General features: G+C 35.5%; 1 protein-coding gene across 2 annotated transcripts in view; it reads left to right on the top strand.

Moving 5' to 3' along the window:
• The window catches only part of LOC131072111 (uncharacterized), a 186,818-nt gene that overhangs the window by 75,597 nt on the left and 98,895 nt on the right, over positions 1-12,326 (top strand). For both annotated transcript variants that reach the window (XM_058008174.2, XM_058008175.2), the window contains exon 5: positions 2,647-2,723. In XM_058008174.2, coding sequence (XP_057864157.2) covers positions 2,647-2,723 — 77 coding nt within the window. The remainder of the gene's footprint in view (positions 1-2,646; positions 2,724-12,326) is intronic.

The following is a 12,326-nucleotide window of genomic DNA, read 5'->3' as shown; positions in this document are numbered from 1 at the left end:
GATCTCTTGTCATATAAGAAATTTGATTACAATGAGAGGGTCTAGGAGTGGAGATCAGAATCAAGAACTTAGACCACTAAAATTATCACTATTAAATGCCAATTGATAAAGATAAATATTAAATATTTAACTCTTAGTTGGCATTTAATATTTATCTTTATCATTACCATGTTGGCATTTGACATTGATCAATGATGAAGTATCATACAGTCAAATGTATTTAGTTTTACAATTCTGTATATATCTTTAAATTTTGAGTTTTTTTGTATATATATATATATATATATATGTATGTATGTATGTATGTATGTATGTATGTATGTATATATATTGGCATACTGACCTAATCGTATCTGTACTGACAACTTAGGTGTTCAGGAAAATGTCATTAGCCTATTTTATTCCCTTAGGCTTTATTTGGAGAATTAAATAAGTGAATATTGTTTTAATTAAGTTAAGTTACCTTAAGTTGTTGTGGGTAACTTTATTTATTAAGTGACTAAGTTAATATGTGGAAATAAAATAAAGTCAATTTATGGGGCTGAAGAGGTGATTATTTTATTAAAAGGTGAATTAGAAAATTAAAACTTCTCAAAGTTCTTGGGGAAGTTATAAAGGAGAAATGAAGGGCTCATTTGCACATCTAGGAGATTTTTATCTATTACATTTATGGTTTGGACTGCAAGTTCAACTATAAACCCCAAGATGAAAGACTTTATCTAGTTAGATTCATGGTGGATTCACACAAAATTCATGGACCTAATTGGAGGAACCATAGTTGGAAGACTCTGCGGACTCGCCAAGACTCATGATTCCGATGGCAGGCCAAGTGGACTCGCCATGGACTCGCGAGCTGAGTCTGGGAGAATCCAAGCCAAAGATTCCTGAGTTTTTTTTGAGGACTCATGCGAGTTTGATGTTGGGATTCCCAAGTCTTGATGAAGGACTCCCGCCGTTTGCTGAGAATGCCCAATGACAGTTAAAACTTAAATCATGTTTTTTTTTTCAGTTTTCCTCATTTTTGTCAGTTGTTATTGCTGTTTAGTTTTCTATTTTTCACATTTGGACGTATCATTATATTTAATTTTGTAAACATTTATAAACTTATGCTGCTGTTATACATTTTAAAGTTTGAAACTACAAGTATGAATGATGAAATTTCAAATATTGAGTTTCTGGAGATTATATGACATGTGCAATGTTTCAATTATAGCTCTTATGTTCTCTAAATGCATTAGTATCTTTTTGTTCTTTTGTAAAACTACGGTTTTCGTTTTTGTTGTGTCCGAGTCTATGTCCATTATTTAAACCGCTGAGTCCGAGTTTTCCAACTATGGGAGGAACAAAGATTTTATTTGCAGTTGCCGTCTTCAATTTCACAGGGAAATAATTTTTTTTTGGTTGAGCAATGAATATGGAAGCAGACTTACATTTTAATATAGTTGTGCCAGTGAAGGTGTGATTTGAGAGTTAAATATTTTATTGTGTCAATCCTCCCAGACTGAATTTCTTGGTGGCTGTTCCAAAGGGGCCGAACATCTTCAAAGATATTTGAGTCATTTATTTGGAGGCTTTCTAAGCCTTATTTATTTCTACCGCTGCCATTTAGACTCCTAAAGCCCAATGCAACCTTGTAGTAAGGATTCGATGCTCATTGTAGGGGACCAAACTCATTTGGAGGGAGCCATACTTCATAGTGGAGAAAAAAGCGGGTGATGTGCATATTCAAATTGAAGTCAACCTGCCTCAGCATGGGTTAAAAGAGAATTTTGCTGCCTTATAAGTCATCAGCATTAGCTGCCACCTCTCACAAAGGAATCACCCTCCCTATTTCATCTGCCATATAAGTCTATGTGTGTTGTACCATGAGGAGAATGGGCATAAATTAAGTAAATAAAATATTTGTGCAGGATTTCTGATCACTCCAAGTCAGCAATGTTGTTTATGAATGTTAAAATCTATATTTGTCATAGTCTGATTGTAAATTTTTGAGTTGAATGTTTGCATCAGCAATACAAGAAATCACAGAAATATCATCTGATTGTCAAAATTGTGCATTATTAATGAATTTAAACATTTTGTAGTACTGTTGTGATGAATATATATCACATTCTATCATACATATTGTAAAAACTTAACCAGACCAGTAGTATACAAAGTATTTAACAAAATGCTTGGATATTAAAATCTGTGAAAATTGTGGAAATTTGTTAAAGAAGTTTAGACCAGCCTATTACAATTGTGCTTCAGCTGGAGAACTATTTAGATCTGCAAGCAAATCTCACATTAGTGACATTACTGAGAGTTAGAATTCAATTGCTAGTTTTCATTATTATTCCTTTGGTTTCCAATATATATTATTGTACCATTTATGTGTGCAAGAATTTAATATTATTTTTGGGTGCATGTAATATTGTTATTTTTATTATTATTTGCTATTTTTAATTATTGTTATAACAATAGGAAATATTTGTAATTTTTATAATAACAATAGAAAATATTTGTGGCCAATATTTAAGAAAAGTAATAGCCATATTTTGAGCACAGTAGAAAAAAATTAACCCTACAAATAATTGTAACTAAAATGAAGTACTAAAAGAGGTGAAGCCCATATTTAATACAACTTGCAGTGTCTATGATATGCAGGTGGTTCCAAACCAATTTTAGGCGATGTACTTGTTATTGCAGGGACTATCTTCTATGCACTAAGCAATGTCGGTGAGGTATGATAATCTGTAAATTTATTATTCTGATTGTGTCTTTTAATCACGAATTCTGTATAATTTTGAAGAAATGGTGTATTTAATTTTTAAAGATAGAAAATGTCATTTAAGAAATGAAGAAGATAAAGCAACATGAGAAGAATGATACTAATCGTTAGAAAGTTTTCAAAATCCTCTATGAATGGAAAATAACACCAGTTTCATCCAATCTAGCAAAATTCACTTATAGATGACAAATAACCCAAATGATAATGGTGGTTAAGATCTGACATGAAGTAGATAACCAAAAAATTACTCTTTCACATGCAATTACACTCAAATTTTAAGTAGTCAAAGCTCTCATACATCAAATATCAATGCTGCTATGATTTAATTAAACCTTCAAATGCCAACAAACATTCAAGAATGGAACCCTAGGGTATTAAAATTGCATGGCTTTGATATGCACAAGTTTTAAGCTTGCAATACTTGAATTTGAACAAAAATGAATAATGTACAGTTGTAGGATCTGTATAGGGTGAATATTGGGCACGTTTGGTGGCTAAATCTGACTATAGAAGCATTGTAGCAGCAACAATGGCAAGGAAAATGACCTCGGGAGGTCACATGGCAGCTGGGAATAGTTAATTAGAGGTTGTGCAATAGTCTCAAACCTTAAAAAATGTGATAATAGTCAATAAAATGTCTACAAACAGCTAAAGATGTTGATGTCACTTGCTCAAACTATAGTTTTATCTCCTCCAAATTGGTACACCCAAATATGGCCTAGAATTAGATAAAAACTATTATGGAAAGTAATGACATAGAGAATGATTACTAAGATATTCAATGTTATCAAAGGAGCAAAAGTCTCTTTAAATAAGTGTTACGAACAATTTATCCGATTAGGATAAGTTTGACAACTTAGAAAGCATATGACAACTAAGAGAATAAAGAATATTCCTTAAGTCAATCCTAACAACTTCATTGACCATTATAACTAAAAGTTACAATATTATTTTAATACCCTCCCGTAATGGTCAATTTGTTAACTAGGACAAGCTCAGCCCAAAATTTTACAAATTTGTTAGGACTCAAGGACTTTGTTAGAATGTCTGGAGTGTGGTCTCCAGTTGGAATGTACTGCAACATCACTAATCCATCTTCTACAAGTTTCCATATGACGCTTGTGGAAGATTGGATTCTTGGCAAGCTTTAGGATCCCTTGATTGTTGCAAAACAAGGGTGAAGACTCAACTTTTGTCAAGGAAAGAGCTATTGTCTGCTGCTTCTTACTGGTCCATGTGATTTTACCTATACCAAGTTTGAAAACCTATCAAGAAGTGGACTTCCTATCATCAATCGAACCTACCCAATCTGAATTTATGAACCCAACTAGCCTAGCATCTTTTCTTTTGCTATACAAAATACCAAAGTCAAGTGTCCCTTTTTAATGTCACCTAATTAGTTATACTTTATAAATTAACTTAAATTTGCCCAAATCTAAAATAGGTAATTAAGTTTATGGGAGTACCTTTGTATACTATTTTCTTGCAACACAAAATTAGAGAACATATATGAAGTAATACTTATAAATTGAAACATATGCTAATGAATTAGATTGAGTGATACAATTTTTTTAATGTATCAATTACCATTAGTATTTTATTTGTTAGATAAAATTAGATTGTACGTTAGCTGCCATTCTTTATTATTCAATTTCTTAGTGCACTAAGAGACCCTCCATCCTAGGCCCAAGAGAAGATGCTACATCCCTCTTGGCTCCATGTGGCAATTGTTAAGCATCCATCATGGAGTGGCGTACCCAGTGAGGTGTCCTATTGCCGTTCCCCCTCATCACAACCACCTCCTCTCTTAAGCCCAAGAGAAGATGTTACACCCCTCTTGGCCCCATGTGGTAGGGTTTAGGCATCCACTATGGAGTGGCGTACTTAAGAGACAGTCCCTCATATATAATGAACCATTTGTGATATTCTAATGGAGTTATATTTGTTATTCAATTCAACTCATTATGATAATCAATTATACTTGACATAGTTATCACAATTCCGTTACATTATATTAGATTAGTGCCTTGCATTAGATTGTCATCAATGCTTTTTGTTAGTACTACTTTGTATCAGTATTAATTGTTATTTGTCATTATTCCATTACAATGACTATGTTATTTCCTATATTATTAGCACTATATGAATTTACAATATTCTCTCTCTCTCTCTCTCTCTCTCACACACACACACACACACACACACACACACACACACAATGTTTAACAGTAATGTAATTCTAATGCTGTTTGAATAATTGTATGTTATTTGCCTTTTCAACCTTTTCAACTTTATATCATATTAGTGTCACCAATTTAGTTAAGATCATAAAATAGTTTATATTTAATGATGTACATATTGGATTTTAATATATATAAAATACTAGCTGTTATATTCTAATATTAAATCAGAAGTCACTCATATATGTTAATGCATTAGTAGCTTCTGCAAGATAAGACTTCTCTAACCCGTTAATCTCCTTTATTCTGTTATGGTTTATTCATCTATGCTATTAGATTATCTGATTTATGCTTTCCGAACTGAATATGTTTATCAGATTGTAACATTGATCATGATTATGATATTGGCATTGGATAAAGATGGATTAGATCGACGACTTGCTTAACATAGTTAAGCGTCGATCTAAATGCTATCGGGCTAATAACCCGATAGCATATGTAATGCTATTTGTTATCGGGTTTAGTTCATACCGATAAACATTTATAATCGGGCCATTAACAAAGCATCATAACTAACACCGTTTCAACCAAGTGTTTAAGTATAAAATGTTAGTTACCAAACATAACCGAAATCGGGATGTGCAATATGGAAAGACATCGATCAATAGGTGCCTTGATCGGTCATGTCTAAAAGGCATGACCGGTCAAGACATCTATTGACCGGTCTTCTAAAACATATAAAGCCCGACATGAATCATTTGGAGAAGACATATAAAATATTAATGATCTCTCTCCTTCAGCCTGCAACAAAATAATCAGACTATCAGACAATATAATCATATAAAATTCTCACATATATAATTTGTTCTTTTATTGCAATTGAATAAAACTTTACATGGTATCAGAGCGAGGCTAATCGAATCTGAGGCTATTCAATTTTTGAACAATTCAAGAACAAAATTATATATTACATCACATTTCCAAAATGGCCAGAGCTATTAGATTCGAAGATAGACTCGGAGGTAGTGATGATTTCTCAGCTTGGAAGTTTAGAATCAAAATGATTTTGAGAGAAAACAAAGTTGATTCATATATTCAAACTGAAAGTACAGCACCCGAGAATGAACCCGACAAAACAGTATGGATTGAGGGAAATGAAAAGGCTATTAAAATAATAGTTGATGGGGTAAGAAACAACATAATGCCCATCATAAAGAAACAAGAGACGGCTTACAAAATATTCAAAGCACTTGAAAGGACATTTGAGATATCAAATGCAAGTCGTACTTTGGCATTGAAACGAGAGATAAATCATATCACGATGAACAAAGGGGAGACAATCAACTCCTACTTCATGCAAATATCAACCCTAAGAGATGAACTTGGAACCCTTGATTATGAGATCCAGATTAAAGAATTAACACTCATTTCTCTAGATGGGTTGCCCAGTGGATGGAATACATTTGTCCAAGGCATTAGTGCAAGGTCCAAATATCCTAAGTTTGAAAGGTTAAGAGATGATTGTCTCCAAGAAGAGTTGAGATTGAACAAAATTGGAATAAAACAAAAAAACATAGACGAAGACCTTCAAGTCCTAAATACTAACGCAAATAAGAAAAGTAAGAAGAAGCAATTTAGGAAAAGAAAAAGTCATCAAGGCAAGAACACTCCAAAGAAAGACCTATCACATATTCAATGTTATAAGTGTGACAAATTCGGACACTATGTTGCGAAATGTCTGGAGAGAGCCAAACAAGCCACATTTGTCAAAGTAGGAAAATCCAAAAGGGAAGATGACTTCGAGAACTATGTCCTCTACTCAGCACTCACAAGCCATACAACAAACAAGTCTAACTCATGGGTGATCGACAGTGGTTCATCCAGACACATTACCGGTTTTAGAGAAGTGCTAGACTCCATGATAGAGGAGAATGATGAGGAAGTGACCATCGGAGATGATTCCTCACATCCAGTCAGAGGAATTGGAACCTGCATCATCAAATTAAAGACAGGCATGTCATTGCAACTTGAAGGAGTACTATATGTCCCCAGCATCAAAAGAAATCTAGTTTCCATATCAGCACTAGAGGATAATGGATACAGAGTGACCTTCATGGAAAACAAGGTGTTGGCTTGGCCGAGAAATTCTACCATCAAGAAAGCTAAAGTCATTGGACAAAGACAAGGCTATTTGTATGAGCTATGCACAGAGCCCAACTTAGCCTTAATTTATGAAGCCACAAATGCAAATGAGGTGTGGCATAGAAGACTAGGCCACCTAAATTATAGAGCTTTATCATCTATGGGAAATCTTGTCACAGGTCTACCTAAGTTGAAGCAATATCATTCAGAGGCGTGCAAGGGATGTGCCCTAGGTAAAAATACCAAGGGTGCCTTCCAAAATAGTACTAGGAAGACAAACAAAATATTAGAATTAGTTCATTCTGATGTATGTTATGTCCGAACCCTCTCTGGGGGGATTTTTGTATTATGTAATATTTGTTGATGACTACTCTAGGAAAACTTGGATCTACTTTCTGAAATGTAAAGAATCAGAAGAGATCCTCAATAGGTTTAAAGAATTCAAATCACTAACGGAGAACTACTTAGGAAATAAAATTAAAACCCTAAGAACATTCAATGGGGGGAATATACTTCAGAATTATTTAAAGATTTTTGTAAAAATTTAGGGATTAAGAGGGAGTTAACAATACCTTATAATCCTCAACAAAATGGGGTAGCTGAGAGTAAAAATAGGACTATTGTAGAAGCTGCCAAAGCCATGATCCTTGATCAAAATCTAAATATCAAACTTTGGGCAGAAGCAACTAGCACTGCGGTATATATACAAAATAGATGTCCTCATTCCCACCTTGAAGATAAAACTCCTGAGGAAGTCTTCACCAAAATAAAGCCAGATATCAGCCACCTTAGGATATTTGGGTGTCCTGTCTATATACATGTACCTAAGAGAAAAGACTAAAACTAGAACCTTCTGGAAAAAAAAGGGAATACTTGTAGGATATAGTGAAACATCCAAGGCCTATAGAATTTATATACAAGGTCAAAGAAATATTGAACTTAGTAGGGATGTAATCTTTGAAGAAGACTTAGCCTTCAAAAGAGCCCAAAGTACAATAGAACCTGAAATCTATATCCCTACTCCTAATATAGAAGAAGATCCTACTCCTGAGCTTCAGAGGGAGAATCCTGAGGAGACTATAGGTGAAACTCAAAACCCACCTAGAGAAAAACTCAAGAAAAGACCACTATTGGCCACCAAGACTATAACAGAAGCTCAGAACTTTGCTGCTCCTTCAGGAACCTTCAGGGAAAGTAAAAGGCGTAATAAATTCACTAGCTATGTTGCCCCTATGAATGATCTCTCTAAAGTTGAACCAAACAATGTATCAGATGCACTTGAACATCAAAGTATGGAAGAATGCCATGTCTGAAGAGTATCAATCCATTATGAAGAATGATGTTTGGGAGATTGTTCCTAGGCCAACTAAGAAATATGTTGTTTCATCTAAATGGCTTTTCAAGATCAAACATGCTGCAGATGGCAGTATGAAAAATACAAGGCCAGATATCTGTTATGTTGTTAATGCTCTAAGTCAGTTTATGTGTGAACCTAAGGAGATACATTTGGTGGCAGTAAAACATATTATGAGATACTTACAAGGTACCCTAAACCTTGGTCTTAAATATGAGAAAGTTGATATAGATCTACACGGATTTACAGATTCAAATTGGGCTGGCAGCGTGACTGATAGAAAAAGCACTTCAGGGTGTTGTTTCAGTTTAGGTTCAACCATGATATCTTGGATCAGCAAAAAACAGTCTTTTGTAGCTCAAAGTTCCACTGAGGCCGAATATATTGCAGCTTCTATGGCTGCCCGAGAGGCAGTATGGCTTAGGAAGTTGTTTGTGGGATTGTTTGGAGAACCTATGAAACCTACTATTATTCATTGTGACAATCAGAGCTGCATAAATTTTTTAGTAAATCCAGTATTCCATGACAGGTCCAAACATATTGAGATCCCATACCACTATGTACGAGATATGGTTGACAAGAATGTAATTCAATTAGAATATGTTTGTACAGGAGAACAAACTGCAGACATTCTGACCAAACCTCTCTCCAGAGTGAAGATTGATCACTTTAGAAAAGGTTTAGGTATGATAGAAAGGTAATCTGCTTTGTAAATAAGATGTTTAATGTGCAAACTTCTTTTGTCATGTTGGGACATTTTGGGTTTCACCCCCTGTATTCATATCTAAGAGGTGACGATCTCTCAGATTATGAACACTTGTATGCAGACATCATAAGGTGACGATCTTATGATTCTCTAAACCAGTTATCATGTTGGATCTCTGGTATGTCATGGATGTGTCATGATGGTGTTGTGGTAAAACATTTGTATAAAATGTTTGTGCACATATCACAACCTAGATAAGATGAGAATTTAACCATCCTCATATGTTTATCTGTAGTATTGCTTGTTTAGGCAATACTGATATCATGTGTTCAGGTGATATCTTGTCATAATGAAATGATGAATCTTCTATATCACATGGTTAGGTGATACTCTATGTCACATACTTAGAGTGATGTTTTATATTTGTATGTTGTGTCCTGATGGTACTTCATATCATATGTATAGATGATATATATTCTTGGAGACTGACATTATTCTGGTTATGAAAGAGAAATGTGATGCAGGTTACTTTATCTATCTTCCAAAGCTAAGAGGGAGTGTTAATGCATTAGTAGCTTCTGCAAGATAAGACTTCTCTAACCCGTTAATCTCCTTTATTCTGTTATGGTTTATTCATCTATGCTATTAGATTATCTGATTTATGCTTTCCGAACTGAATATGTTTATCAGATTGTGTTGATGTGTCTAAAATCGCTAAACTTGCGACTTCATCCGGCCAACGCAGAATAGAATAAACTCGCTGAGTATCCTATCCTCTCTTGAGATAAGGAAATCCCTAATGCTGTTTTTTGTTTGATCAAAGGGGATGACCTCAAGGTTTTGATTGTCAGGTCTTGACTGCGGGATTGCTCAGTTGTTTGATGTGTTTATGCTGGAAACACAAAGGGGACTTACAGTGAGATAGGCGATTGCTGGATGAGTTCCCCAAAACTTTAATGGTCTTGCTTATCAAATGGTTTGAGTTGGGTTGATACTGTCTTCAAAAGGACTGCGGATTCTCTTGATAAAAAAAGGGGAAAAAGGGACGGATAGGGAGAGAGAGATACATAAAAATATAAATTTTAACTAAGATAGCAAATTCAATAAACAGACGGACACCTCCAAATAACTAAATTAAGCATTACCAGCGATTTAAGCACAATACTTGCATCAATCTAGTGCGATCTTCAAAGGAAAATAGGATTTTCATGCTATCAAATACAACATTGGAACTTTTACATTCATAGTGAGCATTTAATAACCGAACTGAGCATATGAAAGGTTCAGATTAACCATGCAGAAAGAAAGGCAATCAGCCATTCCCTAATGGTGTGAACTGCGAGGATTCTATCGGATGTTTATTTGAAAATGCTATGTAAAGGAAAGAAACATGATTGAAAAATTTCTAAACTAATGAAGAAAGAGACCATGCACTCACAAGGAAACTTGGAAACAGTCTTAATTTTGCATTAAATCCTGTAAATTTCGCCAGAGCTTTTGCAACAATCCAAGAACTTACAAAATGAGGGAAAAGCAGTTCCTTAAATAGGCTTCAAAAATGGATGAATGGCCAAGATCTTATCTAAACAAGTGGCCTAGATTCATCCATAAAATATGGCTGCCCATACCCATAAATGGGAGGCAAATATCAACAACCACCCCAAAGGGAGTAATAACTACCCAAAAAGGTAATTAGAATATATCCAAAAATAATCCAAAAAGGTGCATTCATAAAGTTTTACATTTTAGTTGACTTGGAAGTCAACCATGACCTTTTGGCCAAAAAGTGCATTTTCAAGATTTAAAAGGAAAAAAGCACTTTCTCTTTTCCATTTGTAGATTCCTTTTCCAAGAACTCATCTTCACTATGCAAATATTCTCGCCAAAGATCACGACCTGCCGCACGCTCCTCACAAACATACTCCTAGAACCTGATGCATAATTGGAATAGTAGACTAAAGGGAGGCATAGGAAGATGACAAATTTTATATTGCATGCCCTCGAGATATTGGTCCATGTGTTTCAAACCATCCTTCCAACTGGAATGATTACGCTCGAAGCACAACATGTCTGACTGGAATTGACCAGCAAAACTTAGGTCCTTAACGGAATAGGTGATACTATCCGTCCCTAGTCTTTCTTCCCAGTCTGGTTGTATCACTTTATCGGACAGGGCATTTTGCCATCCCTAGACCATTGATCAGAGGATCATTTTGCTGAGTTCTTGCATGGTGTTCAGAATTGTCTCGCACGCATCATGTTCTTTATCAATGATTTCTCTTGTGTCATTCTTCATGGTGATAGTCCAGTACCATTCCTTAAGAGTGCTGATGTTATGAGGATCTAGGATGGTGGGTAATGTAAGAATCTATGCATGGGTCCAGAAGAGAGCTCTCATGAGGGGAAGAGTAGTGGCAGCCACTTCATGCATTCTAAGGGATTCCCTTTTTACCTCTAATAGCTGGACCTGGGTGGTCTCTCGATGGTGAGCCATCTCTTTTACTTCTTTGACGATTCGTTCTCCCCTCCCTTTGATGCCTTGTATCCATTCCTTGACGGCCCTTGCAGTGTCCCATACTCCTTCAAATTCTGTTGTGGTCCTTTGTGCCAATGCTGTCGAGGGAATATGGGATTTAGAAGCATTGTGTAATGGTCTCATGAGTTGATCGATGTATCCCTCGGCCTGCTCAGCACGAGCTCGATACATGTCCTTTTCAGCTGTTATCTCTTCAAGTTGCTTGAGCATGTTCTATACTAAATCCTTGAATTCCTCCTTTTCCTGTTCCTTAGTGGCTCGTCCGATGGGGATGGTCGTGATGCTATAATCTGCCAGTGTAATCTGATCTGCTGATTTGTCTACAGGCGGGGTGGCAATGTGAAGAGTGTGGTTCCTTTAATCATCTTTAGTTATTCTAGAATATGCCTTGGGCGTTTTCTTCCCCTTAGCTTTAGCTTGGTCCATGCGTGAGAAGATGTCCTCCAAATCAATAGGTGGTTTGGTGGTGGCCTTGCGCTGGGCTCTGACAATCAACCATTCTTGAGGTACTATCTGGGCTGATGATATGGTTAAGTTTACATTCTATTCTTTGATGTTTTCAGCTGACTCATCTCAAATTCACAGCTGTTTTGTTACCGGAGGGGTGGAGGAGGTGTCAAGCTCTTTGCTTGCAGCAA

Source organism: Cryptomeria japonica, chromosome 11 (assembly GCF_030272615.1).
Source record: "Cryptomeria japonica chromosome 11, Sugi_1.0, whole genome shotgun sequence".
Taxonomy (NCBI): Eukaryota; Viridiplantae; Streptophyta; class Pinopsida; order Cupressales; family Cupressaceae; genus Cryptomeria; species Cryptomeria japonica.
This window is presented reverse-complemented; position numbering and strand designations above follow the sequence as displayed.